Source organism: Pholcus phalangioides, unplaced genomic scaffold (assembly GCF_987345545.1).
Source record: "Pholcus phalangioides strain wild (caught in Gottingen) unplaced genomic scaffold, Ppha-v1.0 ptg000041l_1, whole genome shotgun sequence".
In the NCBI taxonomy this organism is placed as follows: Eukaryota; Metazoa; Arthropoda; class Arachnida; order Araneae; family Pholcidae; genus Pholcus; species Pholcus phalangioides.
Window position 1 is genome coordinate 2,750,149 of NW_028301627.1, and position 26,628 is coordinate 2,776,776.

The 26,628-nt window shown below is 38.8% G+C and overlaps 3 protein-coding genes across 4 annotated transcripts; 1 reads left to right on the top strand and 2 right to left on the bottom strand.

The window, feature by feature from the left end:
* Positions 1–584: 584 nt before the first annotated feature.
* Positions 585–5,695, bottom strand: LOC149065045 (uncharacterized). Of its 2 annotated transcripts, none has more exons than XM_089254542.1 (2): positions 5,534–5,695; positions 585–2,210 (listed from the first exon to the last, which is right to left on the bottom strand). In XM_089254542.1, the coding sequence occupies exon 2, from the start codon at positions 2,030–2,032 to the stop codon at positions 1,052–1,054; it is 981 nt and encodes a 326-aa protein (XP_089110668.1). In that variant the 5' UTR covers positions 2,033–2,210; positions 5,534–5,695; the 3' UTR covers positions 585–1,051. The 2 variants fall into 2 exon arrangements, with proteins under 2 accessions (XP_089110668.1, XP_089110669.1); XM_089254543.1 differs by lacking the exon at positions 5,534–5,695 and adding an exon at positions 5,095–5,116.
* Positions 5,696–10,444: 4,749 nt separating this feature from the next.
* Positions 10,445–19,584, top strand: LOC149065046 (uncharacterized). Its single transcript, XM_089254502.1, has 2 exons — positions 10,445–10,564; positions 17,347–19,584. The coding sequence occupies exon 2, from the start codon at positions 17,546–17,548 to the stop codon at positions 19,049–19,051; it is 1,506 nt and encodes a 501-aa protein (XP_089110628.1). The 5' UTR covers positions 10,445–10,564; positions 17,347–17,545; the 3' UTR covers positions 19,052–19,584.
* LOC149065047 (protein GVQW3-like) lies at positions 11,514–11,924 on the bottom strand. Its single transcript, XM_089254277.1, has one exon. It carries the CDS (start codon positions 11,922–11,924, stop codon positions 11,514–11,516), a length of 411 nt encoding a protein of 136 aa, XP_089110403.1.
* Positions 19,585–26,628: the final 7,044 nt, after the last annotated feature.

The following is a 26,628-nucleotide window of genomic DNA, read 5'->3' on the forward strand; positions in this document are numbered from 1 at the left end:
CATGTGAAAGTTTATATAAATTTGTTGACAAAAATTTATAATTACTTAAAGAATATCAAGTTTTCACAGGGTGGGATACTTTCTCCGGTTGAGATGTCACACTTACCCCATTGTATATTTTCATACGGGGCAAGTGCAACACCACAGTTTATTTCATTACTGCTAATTAAGAAATTAATCTGATTATACTATAGTACAGTGTTTCCCAAAGAGGGCAATATCACCCCCTGGTGGGCGATGAAATGGCCCAAGGGGGCGATAGAACCTACTTATTCAACATAGGATCCTATGGGCTTACTTAAGTTGGGGGGGGGGGGGCGATGAGAGGAAAAAATTTCTGAAGAAGGGGGTGATGGAACAAAAAGTTTGGGAGACCATGCTATAGTATGTCAATAAAATCATACTAAGTATTTCCGTAAAGATCTGATGTAATTACTTTTTTTATGACAGAAAATATTAGAGAATTTGAATGAACAAACTATGAATTTGAAATTTAAAGTCCTTGGTATGGCAAAGAGCAATATGTTTAACTGTGCCACATTCGTGGTAAATTAATATATAAAGACTTCACACACACAACTTACTATAGAGTAAAATATATTTAATCTGGGCTGCAAGATTATTTAAAAAAAAATTACAGCTTGCTGCCACCCATCCTGGTTAACCTTATAACGTTTGTCATGTTATGTATAATGAAAACAATTCAGATTTAAGACAACCCCTAGCACCTGTTAGTTCATTTAATCGAAGGCACAATGTGTATCCAAAACTAACAAGTAGAAAACACAAAACTTTCATTCATGAACACAAGATCACATTTTTCTCAAAGGCTTTGTCAAAGAATTTTGATTTGAAATATGAAAAATCTCACACCCATGTCGTACCTTCCCAGCGTGCATTCTTTAGTAAGAATTCAAATGATTGATTTGAAAAAAACGGTTTCAAAACAAGTGCCACATTCGTATAGGTTCTTTCAAATGTGAACTCTTTTGTGAATAATTGAATTGTGAACTTGACCAAAGAATTTATTACATAAATCACATTTTTATGGCTACTCATCAGTGTGAACTCTTTTGTGCGTATTCAAATTGTCAATTCTAGAAAACGCTACATTACAAACATCGCACTCATACGGCTTCTCTCCAGTGTGAACTCTTTTGTGAGAATTTAAATTGTCGATTCTAGAAAATGTTTCATTACAAACTTCACACTCATATGGCTTCTCTCCACTATGAACTCTTTTGTGCGTATTTAAACTGCTCAATACAGAAAACGTTTTCGCACAAAAATTGCATTCGTACGGCTTCTCACCAGTGTGAACTCTTTTGTGAATATTTAAAGTGTTGGTTTTAGCAAACTTTTTACCACAACAATCGCACACATATGGCTTTTCCCCAGAGTGAACTACTCTTTTGTGAGTATTTAAATGGCCAATCACAGAAAACGTCTTCCAACAAAAATCACACTCGTATGGCTTCTCACCAGTGTGAACTCTTTTGTGTGCATTTAAATTGCTGCTATCAGAAAACCTTTTCCCACAAACTTCACACTCATATGGTTTCTCTCCAGTATGAACTCTTTTGTGCTTATTGAGACTGCTAATTGCAGAAAACATTTTCCCACAAAGTTTACAATCATGCGGCTTCTCGCCAGTATGTATTCTCTTGTGCCTATTTAAATGACTGATGTCAAAAAATGTTTTACCACAAACATCACACTCATGTGGCTTCACTCCACTGTGAAATTTTATGTGTCTCTTTAATCTGCCAATATCGAAGAAAATTTTACCACAAAATTTACACTCAAGCATATTGTCAGTGGGAAAGCTTTTGCGCATGGTCAAATCAGAGTTTATCGATAAAATTTTCACGTTGCTGCCACACGTAAGCACAATAATTTCACTGTGGGAGATATCATGATGGATGGGTTCGGAATGCTTTGCACTAGATGTTGCTGGGATTGGAATACAACTAGAATTGTCATTTACATCATTTTGTCCACTTTGTGATCTCATAGAAGCTGATTCATCCATTTTGATAGAGTTGGAAGAATGTACAAAATGTATATGAACTGAGAGGAGCTCCTCTGTTATTTATTATGTCTCTTGTCTGATTCAATATTGCTGAAAATTGAAAATGCTGTCGTTGCTTGACAACTTGCACAGATTCAGAAGTTTTCTTATTCAGATTTGGATAAATAATTGCAATTACCTGAAAAAAAAGATAGTTGTCAGAATCTCTTCTATAATTCCACATATACGGCAAACAAGGTATCAAAGTTATTCCCTCGCCAATGATTTTTAATATATGAAACATCCATAAATGCAGTCTCACGTTCTAATATAGAAGTTAAATATACTTTAGGAGATTGATCAATCAAATATTGATAGCAATTACAATGTCAGCTGAATAAATCGATAATCAATCTGATTTAAATTCATTATAATTACATTAAAAATTACAATTAAAAGTCAGCAAATAAATTTGATTCATTCAAGAAAACTGGATTAACAAATTATGTTTCAATACGTAACAGTTAATTCAACTAACCTTATTTAATAAATATATCCTACATAAAAATTCACACGCAATCAATACACGCCAATGGGCGGATCATAATATACGACATGATTTGAAAATAAACTATAAAATCAACTTGATAATCTTTCGAAAGTTCTTGATTCCATCCAAAGATGAACCCTCTAGCATCCATGCGTATTAAATAGCATCCCTTGCCTCTGCGGCCATGGACTTGTTGAGGCATATTCCTTAAAAGTCTGATGGTTGATATGTGTTTTCACCGATAGATGCTAGAAATTTCATTCAACGAGGTTACATTGGCGTACGCAAAGGAGAGGTTAAAAGCACCCCCCCCCCCTTCAAAAAACCCGGTCCCCTTCAGAAGGAAAAAATTTTTCCCCCTCTCGAGAACATTCTGTTTACTCCTATGTGAGGTTACCATCACTAAAATAAAGGTACATACTTTAGAGGAGGTATAGAGTAGCCCCTTATACTTCCGAAGTTTGCTCCTGGTTGATCAAGTATTTAGTTGAATTCCTGTGCACAGGAAATAAAAAAAGGGGTGGAACTAAGAAGATCAATTCCAATTATCCGAGCCAATTCTAGGGAAAGAAATCTTGAGCGCATCACTCTCTAACAAGGTTATGTTTTTGCTGCCGAAAATTTTGCTTAAGGCCAAATTGCAGATTTTTCACATTTTGCCATCTCTATTTATAATCCATGGAAATAGTTCTTACATCATCTAATGTCAGAATATAATAGCAAGCTATTGCAATGTCGGTTTTTAATTCAAGAGATGCCAAAAAAAAAAAAAAAAAAATTGGGAAAAATCTTAACATTGCTGTAGTGGTGGGTTGGTAAGATACAGGGTTAGAGATGGGAAGAGTTCAGGTTACATGGGTTCAAACCCACCCACCTCCAAATAATTACACTTTTTTGCCACTGTGGGGTCGAGTGGTTATAGTGACGGACTCGCGATGCGACGATCCGGGTTCGAACCCCACAGTGGTGGTCGGCTGAAGTTGGTTTTCTGTGGTTCCCAACTTCAAGGCGCAAATGCGAGCCGATCTCCCCGTTAAAAAGTCTCGCCACAGAGAGCAACAGTCCTACAACGATAAATCATTCAATCATAACACTTCACTCATAGTTAGAAAAACTGGTGGCAGATGGCAGCACTACACATAACAAGCATTACAGAGAAACAAAAAAAAACTTCACATCAGATTTCACTACACGTACACGCACACTCCCGCATGTACCGATTCGTTGGGGGGTTCCGCGAGGGGCATGTGTGGTGTAGCAGTAGTAGGTAGGGCCTCCAAAAAATGGCTCAGGGATCCATGATGTTCTTAAGTCAGCCACCTCGTTGAACAATTTGCCTGTTGTGGCGTTGTATTTGTTTATTAAAATATATGCTGTATAAATCAAAGTAATTAAAATAAATTTTATAATTATTTAATTTTACAATTAATAATTATAAAAATTCTGCCAGGCGGCGTTAGTTGTTGTAGCGCGTCTTTTCAAACAGCCATTTTGTCGTTTGTGCTTGTTCCGAGTGTTTGGATTACATTTTCGTCGCTGGTCAGGTTGTATTTTTCCCTTTATTTAAACAGTGCCCGTATTTTATTTATACCCTGATCGCTTTATTATTTAAACAGCGGTCCGGGCTTTATTTTAAACAATGGCCGGGTTTTATTTAAACCCTGATTGATTTATTTTTATCCACAGTTTTATTTTTTAAACAATCCAGAGCTTATTTTTGTTTATACTATTTGTTTTTATTGTTTTTTATGCTGGCGATTTTTTTTTCTGGCACACGTAGTGTCTGGCGGCTTTTCTCGGATCGTCGGGCATATTTGGTGTCGAAAAAAAAAGTCGCCAAAAATCACCAACCTGTCCCTTATACCAAAGCTGTTCCCTTTTAGAAGACGACGATATTCTAGAATCAATCAATCAAAGAGGAAGTGCTTCATGTTCCGAAGAAATAGAATCACACAGAAAGTTCAAATGAAGAAGAATCTGCACCATCTTACGATGATGCATTAAAAGCTGTAGATGTGATACGTCAATTCCTACGCACTCAGGAAAAAGCCGGGAACAGATGTTGTATGGTCCGCCACTTGGCGATTATTTGGCGCCACACATGTCTGATGGCCCGACGAAGAGTCGCCAAGGCCGTCAGACACTACGGACGCCGAAAAAAAAACATCAGCGTGCAAAACATAATAGAAACCACCAAGCATAAAAATCGAAAAAAATATCAGTTCAAAAAAATTACACCTGGCCCATTTTTTTAATAATAAAAAGATCGGGGCATAAGGAATTCCGGGCATAAATATTCTATGTATTAAAACTAAAACCCAGACCCTTTTTTTTAAATAAACAAATCCGGGCACGTTGAATAAATAAATATTCTATGCATTAAAACTAAAACCCGGACCCTTTTTTTAATAAACGGATCCGGCATGAAAAATTCTGTAGGTTCATTTTAAATAATAAACCGATAAAACGGAAGGCATGGCAATGGATGAATAACTAATAAATACAACGAAATAATAAAACGGTATGATACAACCTGAGCAGTAGGTAATAATCTGTAATGACGTAAGCTACAGAAGGGAGGAATAATAATCAAAGAAAGAGAGACGCGCTGGAAATGGAACAACGGCTGCTTAGAATTTTTGTTTTTGAAAAAACGCGGTGAACAAAAGAAAAATCCTGTTTGGCGAAGCTAGCGCCATCTAGTATCACCCAACGAAACCGGAAAAGTGTTAAAAAATACGACAACCCAGAGAAGCATTATGACGGTCTTGGCGACTTATCGCGAGAAAAAAGTCGCTAAAGTCGTGGTGAACCATACTGCATCTGTTCCAAAAGCCGGGAAGCCGAACAATCGCGGGATAAATTGAACAGTGTAGAATAATTTTTGTTTTCACTGCGGAAAGAAAAACAAATAAATATACTTGATTATTTTTCATGAGGTAAATTGTTTATTTATTTATTGTTTTGATTACCTTATGTAGGACTTGAACACACACAGAGGTGAGAAACTACTTAATAAAAATAATTGACTTGACTTGAATGATTAATGTCCTCTATACCTGCTAAAAAGAAAAGATCAACGAGGGGGTAACGGTAAATATTGTCGACTTGAACTTCACTGAACTCATCAAGTAAACAAAGGATGAAGTTCGTAGTGGTTGTTGTCTTTCGAATGAACTTCATGTGACGTCAACGTCCTATTTCCAGACAGTTTCAGAATTTTTAATTTTTATCTCAAATTATTTCCTTTTCCAAATATTTATATTGAATGAAGCGTTCGTCTTTTTGTTCTAAAAGTCAAGAAATAAATCAAATTCTCCTCCGCACCATTTTTTTAAAATTTAAATTCATAAACGCCATTTTCCAAGAAATAAGAGGCCTTCATATAAGTGTATTAAGTAGGGTGACCATACGTCCCGTATTTCCCGGGACAGTCCCGGTATTTTCTGTTTTTTTGGCTGTCCCGACTTTTTAGCAAAAGTGTCCCGGTTTTTCCCGTATTTTGCATGAAGCCTACTAGAATTTTTATTCTTTATTGAAGTCAAAGATTGAAATTATTTTCAACTTATAAATTATATTATGATAACTACAACTATAAATGAGTATATGAATCTCCCATATTTGTCTTAGTGAAAATTTTTTTTCGGGGAATTCATCCACTGCAATTAGCAGTAATGCTGCATTTCCCGCATTTGTGATTTCTCCGTTATTTCAACAATATTTGGCGACTTTGTTCGGTTTTCGCGTCATTGTTGGCAATAATTGGCGATGTCCCGTATTTTCCCGTATTTGGAATCCCAATGTCCCGTATTTCTGTCGAGGAAATATGGTCAGCCTAGTATTAAGGAGTTCTACCAAGAAACTCTCTGGCATGAGTTTGAATCGTAACAGATAATATTATCACAAAAATTAGAAACTTTGCCTGGTTTCAATTTATACAAAAATTGCTACGTTTTCAAGACAAATAAATTCTGTTGGTCGAATGGTCGACGCGTTTCGGCTCTTCAATGGAGAGCCGTCATCAGGACCTCGTGGTCGTTACCCCTCCACGACTGATTCGTGTCATGGAGGAAAGAATAACAGGAGGTGACATCAGGCACGCAAATTGAAGCCGTTGTGGCAACCCAATGGGCGGACAAGTAAGCCCAAACAAACCGCTCTTTTCCCTATACTTAACATGCCGGATCGAATTCTCTTAAAATATTAATATCTAAATCAATTTAAGCACCATGACTGTTTAATGCGTCTTCAGGTAATCTACATGATCCAATAATGGGGAAAGATAAAAGTTTATCCTTGTATAGGGGGTTTTTATAATTTTAATTTATTTTTGAAAGGGGAAGATCATTTTTCACTCTCTACTCGTCATACGTTTTTAGTTCACTGCCTTTAATTTATTTTAAAATTTCGATGTATCACATTAATGTCTATGGAAATATGATTAATTAAAATAATATGAAGCTCCAATAAAATGCAATTTTCATAATTTTTTTCTTTTAACTGTTTATTTTGCCTTTTTGTTTCGTTCATCATTATCACAGATCCGGGACATTTCGAAAGTGTTTGAGGCCCGTGGGCGCTCGTCTTAAGCTTTACATGAGGTGCTCGAGCACCTTCAGACAGCGACGTAGCTAGGATTTTTGCCACCCGGGGCAAAGAGCATTTTGCCGCCCCCCGTGCCTCAAAGTACTGGAAGGCTCGAGCGTCTTCCGCCATTGTGTATTTATGGTTTTGCTGCCTGTAGGCTGTACAAATTTCGCCACCCTTCTTCCGTTCCACTCTCATATTATTGAATACGTATGATTGAAATATATGCCGCCCATCCGAACCTTCCGCTATGTAGATGTAGTATTGAGAAAAAAAATATTAAAAATAAAAAACTTTTTTTGCGAGCCGTGATAAGTCATCTCTGGCCTATAGTATCTAGGTAAATAATCACTTGGGCTGTTTTTTCCCCTCTTTATTTTGTACTTATTACTTTGCTTTTAAAGTGGTATGTGTACGAAAATTAAAAAAAAAAAAGTTTCGAATTGAATTCTAAATCTAAAATTGTCTATGCTCGAGTTTTTGTTGTTCTACCTGGACTGGAAGTATTTCTACAATATTTTAATATAAACAGCTGAAAGGCATTATAAATGTAAACTGAAGAGCCAAAAAAACTGGTGCAGGCATGCGTATCAAATAAAGAGATATGGAACCAATCAGAGTACGGCACTGCGGTCGGCAACGCCTATATAACACAACAAGTGTCTGGCATAGTTGTTAGATCGGTTACTGCTGCTACAATGGTAGGTTATCGAGATTTAAGTGAGTTTGAACGTGGTGTTATAAGTCGGTGCACGAGAGATGGGAAATAGCATCTCCAAGGTAGCGATGAAATTTGGATTTTCACGTACGACCATTTCACGAGTGTACCGTGAATATCGGGAATCCGGTAAAAAATTTAATCTACGACATCGCTGCGGCCGGAAAAATATCATGCAAGAACGGGACTGACGAGAATCATTAAACGTGACAGACGTGCAACCCTTCCGCAAATTGCTGCAGATTTCAATGCTGGGCCATCAACAAGTGTCAGCGTGCGAACCATTCAACGAAACATCATCGATGTGGGCTTTCGGAGCCGAAGGCCCACTCGTGTATCCTTGATGACTGCACGACACAAAGCTTTACGCCTCGCCTGGGCCCGACAACACCGACATTGGACTGTTGAGGACTGGAAACACGTTGCCTGGTCTGACGAGTCTCGGTTCCAATTGCTTCGAGCTGATGGACGTGTACGGGTATGGAGACAACCTCATGAATCCATGGACCCTACATGTCAACAGGGGACTGTGCAAGCTGGTGGAGGCTCTGTGATGGAATGGAGCGTGTGCAGTTGGCGTGATATGGGACCCCTGATACGTCTAGATACGACTCTGACAGGTACGTAAGCATCCTGTCTGATCACCTGCACCCATTCATGTCCATTGTGCATTCCGACGGACTTGGACAATTTCAGCAGGACAATGCGACACCCCACACGTCCAGAATTGCTACAAAGTGGCTCCAGGAACACTCTTTTGACTTTAGACACTTCCGCTGGCCACCAAAATCCCCAGACATGAACATTAGCGAAAGAAGAGATCTCCACCCCTTCTTACTCCTACGGATTTATGGACAGCCCTGCAAGATTAATGGTGTCAATTACCTCCAGCACTACTTCAGACATTAGTCGAGTCCATGCCACGTCATGTTGCGGCACTTCTGCGTGCTCGCGGGGGCCCTACACGATATTTGGCAGGTTACCATTTTTTTTGGCTCTTCAGTGTATATGCTAATGTTTTGCATATATGTTTTTTGCAAAAAAAAAAATCAGATTTTTTAAAACACCGCGTGCTTGTTCAAGTGTCTTTAAACATTGTGTCTCTCTCAGCATGGAAGTATTACATGCTTTGGCATAATTTTTTGTAAATTAAAATGCCGAGAAGGAATTTTGGGGCCCAAGATATGGGTAAATTTTGGTTATTTTTGCAAAAGGTTCCATGTTGTTGAAGTTAATATTCAAAAAAAAATAACAACTAAAATTGTAAAAGCTCTCGTTCAGTTGTATAAATATATCCACAGAATTTGAGGGAAAAAAATCGAGTTCCTAAAGTGAATAGTAAATTTTTAAATGATTTTTAAAAACGGTGATGTTTCTCATAGGAAAGCATGGGAAGCCACGGTTTGTTTGGGCTTACTTGGTCCCTTTAATAGAGCGATGACTGGCTTCATCTGGCAACCCAGAAGATTTGCCATGCTTACTCATCGGACGCGCTGGTCGCATCACCTCCTGTTATTCTGTCCTCCATAGATTCATGTGAATTCTGACCACGAGGTCCTGATGACGGCTCTTCATTGAATAGCCGAAACGCGTCGACCATTCAACCAATTGAATTTATTTGTCTTGAAAACGTGGCAATTTTTGTATAAACGTAACAGATAAGTCCAATACGAGTTTTATCATAACACTCTCCAAAAATTATCGTAAAGACACTATGGAATTCGATAGTGAATAGTTTCTCGGAAGATCGCGCATGTTCCATAGAATTAAAAAGTATAGGAAGAGAGCATGCGAGAAATATATAAAAAGCACCCAAGTTAATTAGAGACGAACTATTATTATATTTTTAACACTACATGTTCACTAGAGTGTGAAGTTTGCATTTCAAGAGCTCACAAGTCTTATTTGATCATATATTTTTTAGAAAAATAATTTGAAGAGTGTCTAATCTGTGACGTTTTCTTTTATAATCTCTCTCAACTCATGCGTGTTTGGAATCAGCGCTGCCGGTCGTGACGTGACTAATGCACCCTATGCAATATTCATCTAACATATTAGTCATGGTTTTTTTTTTTTTTTCAATTTACTGCAATTTTCAGTAACGCTTCATTTCCTGCGGTTGGCGACGTTTATTTTTGGCGTCATTACTTAATTTTGGCGTGAATCGACCACGTCCCGTATTTATAGCAAAATTCCCTGTATTTTCCTCAAGTAAATATGGTCAGTTAAGTAACGATTCATTCTTATCATAAGGATAAGATCATCCCGTTTTTCGGGAGATGGCGCTTGTGCAGTTGAATCAAAAATACCGACAGGATTGATTCAATCCTGTCGGTATCTTCAATCCGATTGAAGGACTGAAGATTAGGAAAAAAATTTCTAAAGTCTGAAGACATTAAAAAGATTTATTCACACAAACAAAAAGAAATTAAAAAAAACTTCAATACAGATGAAAAGTTTGACAGAAACAGTCGCCAATGCGACACTTTTATATAGTGAAGGAAGACAACAACCACTACAAACCCATCTCTCTGTAAACCAGTGCGAGTTTTTATGGTCACAGTCGACAATGTTTACCGGGTGGGCATTGCCGTTCAAATCGTGCTCTCTGATTTCGATCGTTTAATGGTCATAATTAAGATCCCTTCTCATGTGGATTCACTGATTAATTCTTCATCAAGTTCACATTAAATTACAGGTCAGTAGATGTTACTAGGGACCTTTTTTTCCTCAACCATTCTTTTTGAGAGAAATGGAAGGTCTCCTGTGCTGAGTTTTTTTTCTTTTTGTAAAAAACCTAGCAAGAAATATAAAGGTTCCACATCTATGATGAAACCTCCCGTCCATAGGCGGGATTGACTTGGAAGTCTGGGGGGGGGGGCGAGGTCATTATTGCTGGGGGGCACGATGATGATGATGTCAATTCATCTATACATATAAGGGGTGATCAAATGAAAAGGTACGAAACGACACGGTGGGTACAAATGTAGACTTTATTCAAAATATACCCCATAGGCCTGAGCACAACGATCCCACTGATGAACAAGCCACAGGATTCCTTGTTCCCAGAATTCCTGTGGCTGTGACGAGACCCAGTCCTTCACAGCTTCCTTGAGTACGTCGTCCGAGTTGAAATGCTTCCCTTTCAGGTGTTTCTTCAGTGGACCAAACACATGGAAATCGCAGGGCGACTTGTCCGGACTGTAGGGCGGATGGTCCAACGGCTCCCACTTGAACTTGGCCAGTTCCATGTGTGTGACTTTGGAGACGTGTGGATGCACGTTATCATGGAGCAGAACCACGCCCTTCGTGAGCAGCCCCAGACTTTGTTCTTGATGGATCTGCGTAGGCGTCGGAGTGTCTCACAGTACACATCGGAGTTAATGGTTTTTCTGTGCTTGAGGAATTCCACAAGTAGCGGACCTTGAACGTCGAAAAAGACGGTGAGCAACACCTTGCCTGCTGACGGCACGGCTTTGAAATTTTGTAGGGGGAGGTGACGACGCATGCTTCCACTGCATGCTGTCCCGCTTTGTTTCTGGCTCGTAGTGATGGCACCAGGTCTCATCACCTGTGACGATCCGCTCCATGAAAGCGGGGTCTTCCTGATACAGAAACAGATGTTGCAGTGCTAGCCCCATACGCAGTTACTTTTGCTGGTCTGTGAGCTGCTTCGGAACCCAAGCGGCACACACCTTCCGATATCGCAACCTGTCGTGAACAATTGTCCACACGGTTCCATAGCTGACATCCACCTTCACCGCCAACATTCGCAATGTGACATGCTGATCACTTCTCACTAGGTCGTCCACCTTGTTGATGAGATCGCTCGTGATGACAGTGTTTGCCTGGCCTGGTCTCGGGTCATCACCCACACTCTCACTGCCTGCACGAAAACGGGCACTCCATTTTCTGACAGACTTGCCAGAGACACATTTCTCCCCGTAAACTGTCACCATCCGGCGATGAATAGCTGCCGGTTTCTCACCTTCCGCTGTCAGAAATCGGATAACACCTCGCTGCTCCTCAATCGTTGAATTTTGCAACACGAACGCCATCTTGTCCTCATATGGACTGCCGCATCATTTGGACGCCGCTTTTGATAAGAGCCTCTGCTCTCTCCTGTGCATGTGGGCGTCCACGCATGCTCCGATCCCAGTCAGAGACTCCAATTGCATCCCGAGATGTCTCGCTACGTTCTCCCATGGTGGAATATGCAATATTTAACTGTTACGCTTTTACGTCATTTCGTACCTTTTCATTTGATCACCCCTTGTATATACATTAGATCAGTCTACTCCACGTTTGACTCTGGGGGGGCAGTGCCCCCCCCCACGCATTCTGCCCACGCATTCTGTCCCCATTGATTACCATTGATGTGATTTTCCTTAAATGATGTCTATGTATACCCACAGCCCCCCATGTTAAAAAGAAAGTATCAGCTTCCCAATGCCTTCAACAAGGCTGGGTTTTGGGCATTTTGTGACCCGAGTAATATATATTTGATAATAAATAGCATTATTTATTTAATTTACAAACTTTAACATTGTGCTTTCGAAAGTGGTCTCGAGGAAATGACATTCCAAAAAGAAGAAAAAAAACCCCCCATAAATATTGTGCATCCAGGAACAGAGTGGAGCAATTGGACTTTGGAAGACTCCTCGAGAAAAAAAAAGAATGTAATTTATTGTGTGGAAAGACAGCAAAGAATTAAGGGTCGTTTACACGTGGTAAGGGATTAAGTTGGGAACTAAATTTCAAGTTGGCAATTGTTCTAAAAGTGTCCACATGATAAGTTATTAAGTAGACGGGATAATCATTGGATAATTTTTATGGAGGCAAAGAGCAACTAGCGCATGCGCGCTTCGGTCTATTCAATCCACGAAGGGAGGGAGGCGCAATGCATGGGAAAATAATAGTAATAATTTTTTATATATCTTTCATTCAAAGAGATGTTTGTTTTAAAGCTCATAGCTTCTGCAACAATAAATTTATGCACTTTCACGTATAAATTCAATTAATAAATATATATGTGAATAAACAATTCACTTTAACTTATACGAGGGAAAAAGAATAACATATTATAGACTGACGTAAATATCGATTATATGATATTTTAATCGAAGTTAAAGAGGAGATAAATTATGAATTATGTGAGCCGGAAACATTATGGGAGGAGATTCTAGGAAATTCTAAGGGTTAAAAATTAAATAATAAATTTCATTAAACCTAGAAATTATTATTATTATTTTAATTTAATGCAGATGGTATCTTTATGTTAAATATTTGATTATGTATTTTTGCAATAGATGGCAGCAAATTCGTTCTGGATGAGACAAATATTCTAACCCTCCCCCCCCATCCAGTTTTTAATATATAATAAATCCTCCACACCAGCACCCGATATATTTTTGGATATTTAATTTTTTTTTTTCAACTCCTGGCAGCACGTCAACCGAATATTCCACAGCTTCCAACATCGAATCATTTTTAGCTTGTTTGTTATGGTAGTTTTCATTTCTATAGTTCAACAAACATTTATGGCAAAGATATTCTTCAACAAACTTGAAGGTTGTGTCCTCTGGCAGCTTCACCATCCTATCCTATATTTCCGTGGAATTCTAGCGAAATGGTTGGAGACGATGGAGCATAAACAGGTTCGTGATTGAGATAAAAATAAACCCCCTCGAGAGGGAGCGAAAAGACCCCTCCAAGAGTGGCAGGCCACACCCATTAGCTCATGCACATAGGTTTACTTAACCGGAAAAAATAGAACCGTCTTTATTTCACTAAATTACTAAATCATTTATGCACTTACCAACTAAACCCATGTAAATGACCCTTATCGTCTTCATACATTTTAACGTGCTTGACAACTTAAAATTTAGTTACCAACTTAATCACTTAATGCATGTATACGGGCCTTTATGTGTAGTTGCTAGTACACTGTTTCGGCCCAAAATTGCTTTCGTTACTGAAGTCGTTTCTGTCATTTTGCTTTGCCTGGAGCCAATCTGGATACTGAAATAGTGCTATGAAAAAAGTTTTGTTATTTTTTATTAAAACATTTTTTGAAGAATCTTTTTTTAAATATGCTATGATTTTATCCTCTAAAGAGGGGAACCCCCCAAGGGCGTAGCGAGGGGGCCCCCCCCCCCCGAAATGTGAGAAAATGACCGAAAAAAGGTTAAAAGATGGCCAAATCCATTGTTTTGTCAGTTTGGTTCCCCCCCCCCCGAACGAAATTTCTGGCTACGCCCCTGGAACCCCCTCCTACTTTTTCTAATTTTTTTGAGTGGAAGCCCTGCCTAGCATGTTAAAAACCACCTCTCTTAGATGTCCGTCTTTTTTTTTTTGTGTCTGAATGAAGGTGATTGTTTTTTGTATAACGCCTTGGTTTGATTTGACTGTTCTTGAAACCATCGACATTAGAAATATACTTCCAATTACAAGAAAGTTCTGAGATGACTTGCGGTTTCTTACAATGTAATTTTTTAATGGGGGGGGGGTGTATACATAAAAAAATAATTCTAATTATGCCTAACTATATTAACCAACAACTATAATAACTATGACTAATTAATTTTTTACATAGTTCCCATGTGATAAAACTTCCAATTAGTGAAATGTAGATACTGCTCCAAAAAGTCATTTGCAGAAATTTTCATTTTGGCATTGAAGTAAGTGTTCAGAATTTATCGTCAATGATTGAGGGTTTGTAATTCATAAATAGCAAAATCAAATTAAAAATTTGACAATAATATGATTGTCCTTATCAATAAAAAAATTTTTTTTTTCAACCGCTAATAATAGCCTTCCCATTTAACTGGTTTCATCTTTTCATTTGTGTTTTCCAAGTGACCAGTAATTCAGAAGATGGATCCAGGGCTGTAAATAGAGGGAAACAGAGGGGGCTACTGCCCCAGGCAGCAATTTTAGGTGGGAACAAAGAATACTGTTATAAAATTTAAAGGTTGGGGGGACAGCAAAATAATGTTTGCCCTGGGAGGCAAAAATCCTAGTTACCGCTCTGGATGGAGCCACAAACTTTTCCCCTGCATTTGTTTCTATCTGACAGAGACATTTCTAATATGTTGCATTTTTTTTTCTTTCATTTTCTTATTCCCATAAAAAGGTGTGCGAGTAATCATTTTTTGATAATTAAAAAATAACTTCATATGAGAGGGAATCTTGCACAGGGAGCGATGAAAAGTTTTTTGTTTTTTTTTATAATTAAATCATTGATAAATAAATCCCAGGCACAAAGTTACCATGTTGGGGCAAAAACATTTTTGCAAGCACTATGTGATTGCTGAATTTGTGTCTATGAATGACACATTTTTTTTTTCTGATTTCAAAATGATATGTGTCTGAACCAGGGTTGGGTTTTTACCCAAAGTGGCAAAAATTGGCAAAATCAGCAAAAATCAATCACAAACTATTCTTTTCAATACAAAAACTTAAAAAACGTGTAAAACTTATAAAATTACATGATATAAAAATGAATATTCAGCAACCAAAAATATGAAAACATATCAAAATAAAATATGTATCATCAAGATTTGTTATAAAAAAATTCATACGCAAAAGACTTTATTTATTTATAGAATTGGAAACAGATAAATCCAATTTTTTAATGCTATGAATTTTTGTCACTGGCAAAAATGTGGCAAAAGCCATTTTTGCCGGGGCAGTTTTTACCATGGCTTTTTCCACTGTGGCAAAAACTTGCCAACCCTGGTCTTAACATGGGAAAAGGATATAAAATCCTAGAAAAACTGAAAAAAAAGTTATTCAGGACCATTTTCATTGAGATTAAAATAATTTTTTTTTTTGGCTCCTAAGAAATTTGGCTGGTGCCTAAAGTTTATTTCAATTTTTCAAGCTCTTTGTTTACCCTTTAAAGCTGTTTTTAACACTTTCCTGATCCACATTATAACTGCCACAGTGTAAATCACTAAACTTTCTAGACTGACACAAATTTTCAAGAAGAATATTTTTTTTTCCGACTGCGTGAGCTGATAAATGCTTCCCTCAACACCGAAAGTAACAATTAAAAAAAAACTAGGAAGAGAAAACTATCGTTTTCTGTTATTTATACCGTACGCATAATCCTATACTACCTCGAACAGAAAGAAAAAAAATTGTGTTTCTCCTTTTGTTTTCAGACTTGGAACAAACGCTGACTCTGCCCACTGGCAGTTGATTGGCAGGTTGGCGAAAGAAAAACATGTTTTATGGATGAGATGCTGCTCCCAGAAGACTGTAAACTTCTCTGAATACTCCAAAATGAGAGGGAAATTTTCAGGAGGCGGGATATTTCTGGATTGCAAAATGAAAGGCATCAAGTTAAACGAGATATCTTGTCATTGTTTTTAAAATGAGACAATCTAAATAAAACACGAACCAATAAGCCGAGTTATTTCATTTGTTGAACACTTCTTGTGCAGGCGATTTGTTGTGATAGAAGTGTTTCTTCCTTCCCCCCCCCCCCCCCAGCAGACAAAGGAAAAAAAGAGGGAAAAAACATCTTAATTCTAACACCATTTCTTTCACCCTGTTTTAAAATGTGATGAAAGGATTCCACACTCGGCAACTTTCTGCAGCTAAAGAACAAGTTTTAAATTCTAGTCAGACAACTTTGGACTGAGATCTCAGTTCCAGATTTGCAATGTGCCAATCTATTCCATTAACATTTCATCTGTGTATAATCCCTAAAAATTCAAACTTTCAAGGTGATACAAACTTTTCAACATGGCGACAAGTTGCCAAAATATAGTGATTTTTTAAACTATGATCATTATATCGATAAATATTGCATTTAAAAATATATTATTATTTTGTAAGTGACTTCTTAAGGCAAGTTTTTGCATTTCGCTGATTGGCGCTTAGGAATTTTAATTGAATAATATCATTTATATACTCGAGAATTTTCGGTAACAATGTCTTTAGAGCCGCCTTTGGAAGCATGTGACAAGTTTGGCCGTAACAGGCACCGCAGTCGTGGTAAAAGAGATGACAGTTTATTATTATTATTTTATAGTACAAAACCAAGGTGGGGTTGAGCCAACGTGAAAACATAAAATTTAATACAGCGTGAGGAATTAGTGAAAGTTATTCGTCTATTTGTCTTGCAAGAAGACTGCACCGCAGGGCCACAAACAGGTGAAGTCTGGCATGCCAAATTCTTTCTTTGTTTGTTCAAATTGAAGGGGGAGGGGGAAAAAACGGGGGACAGAAAAAACCCAGCGTTGTTTAAGTGGCCGATCAGGTAGCTCGAGGCTACTGGAGCCCCTGGGTAGACTTGAAGAAAATATGTTCAAATGGGAGCCCATGGTGAAAAAGAATTAAGAAACATTTATCTAAAGTGCCTGTTGTCAAAAATTCTTCTCACCTGGTGTCTTATCGAGCGCTCTTAATAGGCGCATTTCCATGACTGTTGTGCTCTTCTTGTTAATGTTATTTTCTTTGCATCTCTAGGTACTTGGAGAGCCTCGTCAAAATGATTTTGGCCCCATGTGAGAAACAATTCGAGAAGCATACCGACACTATGGTTTGCAACACATGTACAACGAGTGAGGTTCTCGCTCGACACTTTCCGTTACCTTCAGGAATATGGGGAGGAACTAGCTCTTTCGAAGCTTATTGCTGACAATCTTCCACCACACTGCAAATAGGCATGTGTAGTTCACATTCATCGACTACAGATAATCTTCAGAATGGCAACGAGGAGAGTGATTCCAGTGACATTTCAATAACGTTGATTTCTTCTTCAGATGATGATTCATCTGTAGAAGAGCCAAGCAAATCTGATGACTCAGCGAGTTCTAGGTCCCAAACTGAAAGTTCCGATTTGAACAATTATTCCAACAAGAAACGTTACGAGTGTGCTATATGCGGAGAAAGATTCCCTTGGTTGTCGAACTTGAAACAGCACCAGATGATTCATACGGGGGAGAGGCCGTACCAATGTGAAGTTTGCGGCAAGAGTTTCGCTCGGAGGAGTAATTTGATTAGACATGAAAGGATCCACAGTGCAGAAAATCAGCATGATCTTGCTGCCACAGTGACTGCTGTGGATAATTCGCAGGAGAGTAATGATGGCGGTGACTCCAGTGATATTTCCTTCATGACTACGTGGGCAACGAGTTCGGAAGAAGATAAATCAGCTGTGGATGTGAGTAACTCGACAAGCAATGAGATCCCCAGTGATGACGGATTCGATTCAGATACCCTCCATGAGATCATTGTGAAGAACAAGCGTCATAAGTGCGATGTCTGTGGCAAGGCATTCCCCTATCTGTCGAATTTGAGGCAGCACCAGATGGTCCATACCGGAGAGAAGCGTTACAGGTGCGAGGTTTGCGGCAAGAGATTCTCGCGTAGCTCTCACCTGGCTGTGCATGGAATGACCCACACCGGAGAAAAGCCTCACGAGTGCATCGTTTGTGGGACAAAGTTCGCGCAAATGTCGAATTTGAACATCCACAGAAGGATCCACACAGGCGAAAAACCGTACGAGTGCGAGATTTGCGGAAAAACGTTCAAATCTGGTTCCAACTTGTACTCGCACAGGGCGTCTCATTCTCGAAAAAAGAGTCACAAATGTTTCTGCGGTAAAAGCTTTTCGTGGCCCCACGACCTTGTCAAACATGGTCGGATCCACACTGGAGAAATGCCGTATGCATGTAGTTTCTGCAGTAAAAGGTTCAGAACGAATTCCCGCTTGAACAGCCACAAGAGGACACACACCGAAGAAAAAGCTTTCGAGTGCCGTAGCTGCGGCAAAAGATTCTTATTGAAATCGAACTTGACCAAGCACGAGTTCATCCATACCGGAGAGAAGCGCCACAGATGTGACGCTTGCGGCAAGAAATTCTCGAGACGTACGGGTTTGATGAAGCATGTCCTGTTCCACAGCGGAGAGAGGCCGTATCAGTGTGGTGTCTGCGGAGCGAAGTTCAAGCAGCGCGCCCATCTAAGCGGCCATAACATGATCCACACTACGGAGAAGCCGCACGAATGCAGTCTCTGCGAGAAAACGTTTACGTCGCTTACTCTTTTGAAGAGACACATCAGGACTCACACAAGGGAGAAGCCGTTTGAGTGCGGTGTTTGCGGTAAGAAATTCTCGGATCGTTCCTATTTAGCTGCCCACAATCGGATGCACGTTGGGAAGTCATGAGCATGTGTCCTGCGTGGACCAGGTGGTGGCGCAGCAGTTTAGTTGGTTTAGTATTTCTAATAACGGCGTAAAACGCAGTCAGCGAAGTAGAAGAGAACGTTTAGGCAGCAATGAGGTGTTATGTCCAAATGTTTGAACTATTCAGTTTTTACGTGATGTGGGTGCTTCAACGAGTGAAATCTTGCTGAATGGGAAGAAGTATAAGGAACTGAGTTCGTGGCCTGTGATGAATCCCAGTGCCACCGTTTTGAACCGTTAACGAAGAGGACAAGTCTGCTTCACCAAGGAGAGCAACTCCATCTGATTCCTTGATTATCAACATAGCCGTTAGTCTCGAAACCGGATTTATCACTTGGACAGTGCTTCAATAAATGAAATCATCTGTCAAGAGTAAGTCGTTTACAGCGACATTTATTTAAAACAGAAACCTCGTATCCAAATGCTGAGTTTAGGTGTGTGTGGATGGTTATCCTGACATGAAAAAAGACCAACCAAAGCAAATGATTGCCGTCTTTGATTTCAGGAACATAGAATGCCTCCATTCAAAAAAAATTTTTTTTTTTTAAGAATAAAATTATTTATTTTTGATTCATTCTTGTTCAGTTTTATTATTCAGTTCAGAATACAGTGGACTCTCGCTAATACTACACAATATCAGACCAGGATGCACCAGATAATCGAAATCGATGGATTACTGGAAGTTAATTGGAAAAGCCCATTTAACTAACATAAACTTCTGCGGTGGCATGTTCACCTCTTTTATGCCCGAAGAAACCCCGCGTAGAAAACGCCGGATTACTGGACGGGCTGGAATATCCGGGGTCTACTGTACAGTCAAACTCGGTTTCACCGACATCGAAGAAATTTTGTTGCTACAACCGAAATTGATTTACATAACAATACATAGACTAACATTCTCTAAACGCAATAAGCTCTAGTTCAGGGCATTATAGGGTTAAGCCGCAGTAAAAACTGAAGCAAATTGTATCGTTATAATCGAGATCGTTGAGATTTCATTGACGTTATAAGCAAGGTTTGAACATTGTTCTCTATGGGAATCAACTAGGACTATCAATTACTGCAGTTATAATCGACGTGTCTTTATATCGAGTTCAAATGTAACTGGATTTTCGACGATCAGGAAGCCTCCCCCCCCCCCCCACCACAAACAATTTTTTACGATGTATTTTATTTCGGTATTGTCAGAATTAAGTCCAGAAGTATTTACTTCTGTCCTTACTAGTCCGTAAGTCTTCAGGAATCGTCAGTGTGAGAAGCCATCAAAAAAAGGTGGTGTACAGATGGAGGTAACAATGGGAGAGCGTTAATGATAGAGAAAATAGTAGGTAGAGTTAGAACTCCTTAATACATATGAAGGCGTCTTAGGTAGAGTCATAGCCCCAGTGACGTCGGAGCCGGGGGTGCTGAAGCACCCACGATAATTTCTGGCATGCATCCGAGCACCCCCAGAATTGATTCAGAAATTAAAATTTCCGATATAAAACTAAAGACGAGCACCCACAGTTTCGAAACACTTCCGATGCCATTGAATGGCGTCGATGAATATGGACGCACGTGTTGTTTCTGAGTTTAAAATAAGTTGGATTATGTTTATCAAGCACTCTGCTCACGTCACAACATGGACACGGCCATGCATGAAGGTGCCAAGGCCATGGTGTGTGAAATGCTGGGCTCTATACAGCTTCTGGACGTATTTTTCAAGGGAAAATGTTCAGTCATGGAGAATGGGCAAACATCCCCAACAAAGAACGGTGTACCTTCGCCACTCTTGAGAAAGAAACGCCAACTATTCTCTGGAAGGGAGTGAACAACTCTGCATAACGCTCCATTGTATCACCTCAGGCTAAGCAGGATCGTCGGCAAACGTCACGACCAACACCATGACTCGAGCCAGTGTTCCTGATGATGACGATGCCCCATTCCTCGAAGTGACCAGAAAACGTCATAGAAGAAATTTACTGAAAGTCTTTCGGGAAGAAAGTTGCCTTTTGTCTGAAGGTGTGGTGGTCCCCAGGGATACGTTGATATATCTGGGAAGATGTGAGAAAAGCACTTCAGCTGACAATGAGAAGAACTTCGTGAGTTCTGGAGATATTTTAGATAATGATTGTGAGAGTCTAAGTTCGGAGGCGGCTCCATATTCATGTTTCAGGATAGCTGTGCCTGCTGATGTCGACACAAAGTTACTGACAGATAGTTCTTTCTGGCCAGTGGGTGTTGTGGTACGATGGTTTTATCTCCCCGACGTAAGCTCACAAATGTTCAAGCAAACCCGGAAACGCAAAATGTAAGGATTGATCAGACAGCTCAAATGAATGCATGACGCAATAAGTCCAATGGTAATGGTATTAGAATGTACTACCAAAATATGAATGGACTGAGATCGAAGTCACACGAGTTTTACACTGCTCTCTTGGCCGATGATTATGACGTTATTTGTTTAACGGAAACGTGGTTGACTGATAGTGTGTGTGATTCCAAGCTATTTGATTGCAGATATGTAATTTATCGCCGAGATCGTTATGTTCATCCAACCACATGTAAAGGAGATGGCGTTCTAATTGCCGTTAATAAAAAACAGCACAGCACTGAAGTGGCTACATCGTGGTGTTCCGCAGAATCTATGTGCGTTCGGGTCAGGCCTTCCGATCATCACATAGTCACCATTTGCAATGTTTATTCTCCACCTAAATCGGTAAGTGCTGATTACACCGAATTCTTTCAAGCTGTTGAAGGAGCATTCCCTGTTTCGAAAATGCATGAGCTTATGATCATTGGTGATTTTAATATACCCAATATTGATTGGTCAATGGATCCACCTCAACCTATCTTCTCAGCTTGTGAAATTGTAAATATTTTGTTTGATAACCTGGATTATTATGGACTGAAGCACGTTAACAGAATGTCAAACGCCAATCTGCGGCTTCTCGTTCTTGTTTGACACAATCGGATATCTTACCGTATGGAACACTGAATGCCCTCTAATTATAGAAGATAGACACCATCCGTCACTTGAAATTTTTCTTTAAGTTGAACGCCAGTCGAAATATATGAGAAATTATAGAATAACTTCCTATCAGGGCTGACTTTGCTAAGCTGTACCACTTGTTAGGAAACTTCAAATTAATGACGCTGACTCTGCGATGAGTCTATTCTATGAAAGTCTGCATCGGTTACTCGGCTCTTTTGTTCCACAAAAGAAAGCACATTGACGTAGATTCCGTCCATGGTTCAACAGTGAAATCCTTCACAGCATAGCAATAAAGCATCAAGCTAGTAAAAAATATCTTCGCACCGGGAGTGTGGAGTCTAAACTTCACTTCTGTTTGGTCAGACCTTATGCAAAGAAAAGATTCAAACTGCATATAGGAACTACTTAAAACATATTGAAGATGGTCTTCAACGGGATCCCCCTCATTGTTTTGGCAATTCATAAAGTCCAAACGAAAACGTGACATTATTCCAAGCACAATGCATTTTAATGGCTCTACTTCTTCAATTGTCCAAGAAACCGCTATTGCATTCGCGGATTGCTTTGAATCTGTGTTTGCAAATAGCATTATTTCTTTAGTCAATTCACAAGGGCAGTTTTTGGCTGAAACTGACCTCTTCCATTCCGCATATACAGTTTAGGGAAGCTGACGTCTTATGGGCTATCAATGGCTAGAAAGCTCAAGTCATCCAGGGCCATCGGTCCAGATGGTATTCCGGCTTACGTAGTCATAGGTTTTGGTGAATTGCTGGCACGCCCGTTAACATGTATATTTAATAAATCATTGAGAACAGGTTGCTTTCCTACGTTGTGGAAATTGGCAAGCATAGTTCCTATTCATAAAAAGGGCGACCCATCCAATGTAACTAACTACAGACCAGTTTCGACCAGACTAAGTTCGTTCGTGAAAATTCTAGAATCATTGATTTATGAAAAACTGTATAGTCACTTTGCGCCTTCATTGAGTCCGTTTCAACACGGTTTTGTTCGCAATTGCGAATAAAACAGTTACAGTTGAGCGTTTAAACGCTCAACTGTAATCAACCTTGCGAACTTCACCCATAATCTGTCGGTTGCCCTTGACAATGGGGAACAGATTGAACAGAATCACCATGTACACAGATTTTGAAAAGCTTTCGATCGAGTAGATCATGTACTCTTAACGAAATTACGTTCGCAACTTTGTTTGTCAAATGAATCTGTAACTTGGTTCGCTTTCTATTTGAATGACAGAACAAACATCGTTAGGCTACCATCAGGAAATATTTCTAAACCATATACAAACACGTCTGGTGTTCCTGAGGGGTGCAATCTTGGTCCGTTACTTTTTTCATCTTTGTAAATGACTTACCGTTGTCTCATGTTCGCTGATGACCTAAAATTTCATCGATCAATTCAATCCATAGAAGACTTCTTGACTCTTCAAAATGATATATTCTATCTGAATGATTGGTGTCGTGACAACAATCTGTGCTGAATGTCTCAAAGTGCAGTGCCGTTTCAGTCACGTGAAAATTACATCCATTGCTCTACGATTACACCTTAGATGCAGCAGCTATAGAAGGAAAGAGCATGGTAATGCATTTAGGTGTAATTTTCAAGTGATTTGAACTTCAGTGCTCACGCGGAAAGTGTCTTGTCAAAGTCACTTGGTTTTCTCGTTAGGTCGTCTGGGCCATTCATCTCAGTTCTAGCGATAGTACGACTGTATTTTGCATGTCTTACCCTCACTTGAGTATGGCTCAGTGATGAGCGTACGTACTGAACGTGTACAGAAAAAGTTTTTGAGGTCATTATTCCGGAAGACTTTTGGTGTGTACGTCCCAGATGCGCCTACTTCGGATCTTCACTCTTTTTTCAAGATGACATCTCTCGATAGCAGACGTACAAAGCGAGATCTATCATTCCTTCACAAAGTTCTTTACGGCAGAATCGATTACTATTATCTGACGAGCCTAATTAATATCTCCGTGCCATCTCGCGAGCGACGGGTTCATAGTTCCCGAAATGTTTTTTTTATTTACCTCGTGCACGCACGAAAATTTTAAATGATTCACCAATTTTGCGATCATGCAAAAATTATAATGCGGGTGAATTCCCAGATATTTTTCATAAAGATTCCATGTTCCACTAGGTGCTATATGAATTTGTATATATTTTCTTGTTTACACATCTATTTTCGGTTTTTCCTTTTTTATTTTGGACGTTTTGTCTTCCTCATATTAAATCCTCAATGTGTGCTTCCGTTACGCATATATATTTTTGTATTATATGTTTGTTAATGATTTTATTTTTAACGTGTAAATTCAATGAATTATTATTTTGCTTTTCTATCAATTTTCATTACTTATATATTTCGTATTGTTTTATGTCCGTGTATTTCCCATCTCTGTAACTGTGCTCAGTCTGTTGAGATGTGTAAATAAATATACAATGCAGTTCCAATGCATGAGCGAGACATATAACGTGAAGCCACGTGGAAAGCAAAATATTGTAATTTTCCTCGGCTTTTCTAGCATGGGCTGCTTTCATCTGAAACACCACGTCTAACACCTATTGCCCCTAGTCGAACCGATTCTTACCTTCTTTTTGTTTTTCATGCAATAAATTCACTACTTTGGGACCCGTGAAGCATCTGACGAGGAGCCATGCTAACACCATCCGGTGAAAGTAAAGTTAATTCATGGCAACACCAAGTTCCCTATCTCACAGATCACTTATTCGCGTTTAAACGGAGCTGGAAGGAAGGGGGGGGGGGAGAACTTCCTGATGAAAATTAATACTAAGAGTTGGAAACATTTTTAAAAAAACATTTCTTTTGTTTCTAAATGCTCAAAATATTCAAGTTTTGCACATTACGGCCTCTGAAATGCACCAATAAACAAAACTATGTTAAAATAGACATTTATGGCAGAAAAAGTTCAAAAAAGGCATTTTTACAGAAAAGTTTGAAAATAGGCAAAAAAAAAGGCATTTATGGTATTTGATTTACCACCCCAAATGATTCCAACCGGTCTTTGAGAACTTCCGCTAACCTCTCTCGAAACATCAAAGTTAGTTCTCCGAAAACAAGGAACCAGTTTTATCAACCTTAGCGGAAGAAAAGTTACAGTAAAACTGACGACACGATGATCACTGGAAGAAAACTCTTCCCCCACAGAAACATGTTCAACAAGATCCTCAGAACTAGTAAGAACTAAATCCAAAATAGCAGTACCCCTAGTGGCTTCTGATAAATGCTAATACAAAAAGCTATCGAGCACCAACTTAAGAAAGTCTCTTTCATAATGATCTCTAGATATAAGGTTCTCCCAATCGATACCCGGGTACTTGGAATTCCCTAGTATTGCAACCCTCTGACGCTTACACATGTAGGAAATTTCATCATGCAATTTGACGATGTAGTTTGGATCCCTATTCGGTGGATTGTAACAAACCCCAATGATAAGTTTATGATGCCTTTGGTTTTCAAGCTCAACCCATAATTAGTTTCAATATCACTTCTCTGCACCTTACACTCTCTAGCATTTGAACATGATTTCACGTATATAATACTCCGCCTCCTTTCCGATGGTTTTATTACAGACATCACATTTATATTGTTCTGCTCCTGTATGAAATCTTCTGTGTCTGCTTAAATTACTAAAATCAGCAAATGTTTTAATACAGACATCACACTCATGTGGCTTCTCTGCAGTGTGAAATCTTTTGTGAATGTTTAACTCGGAGCTTTTTAAAAATGTTTTCCTGCAAAACTCACACTTATGCGCATAATCTTTAGTACCAAAGTGATCATGAGAAATTAATTCAAAATTCATCTCACTCGATGTTGCCGAGATCCGAATACAACTAGAATTGTCTCCATCTACATCATGTCCGTCATATGATTTCATAGAAGATTCTTCATCCATTTCAAAAGAGAAGAATGTCGAAGATGTATTAAAGTTGAGAGTGAATTCTTTGTAATTTATCAAGTTCCTTGGCCGATCTATTTCTCAGAAAAGTATCGTATCCAGAGATGTGTAACAAAGATTCATCCCCAGCGTTTGCCCAAGATTCAGTCTACGTGGACTGGGAGTAAAATACCTGACCTGTCTAACGTGAATCTTCCAGACCCCCATCCATATGTTTAATGGAATGCATTAATATTGTTCATTCCTATGTATAATACAGTTTGCACTATTATATTTCGAAAAAAAAAAAATTGTTGAAAACAAAATGCAAGTATAAGAAAAAAAAAAGTAGAGGAAAAAAATATGAAGGTATAGAAAAAAGATGTAAGTATACAAAAAAGAAGAAAAAAAGATTAAATTACAAAAAAATAAGCTAATTTCAATCCTCACTTAGAACAAAAACTTATCGAATCACCGAGGGGGTATGTTATAAGCAAACTGGACTGTACATTTATCAATTTTCGAGTGTCTTGTAAAATAAATGAAACAGCATATTCGCTCCCATTAAAAATATGTTCTGACAAATGAAATGTTCACTGTTCAACTAATATCCAAAACGAACATACAAAAAAAAAAGGAAAGCTTTTATTCACAAACAAAAAATTAAAATT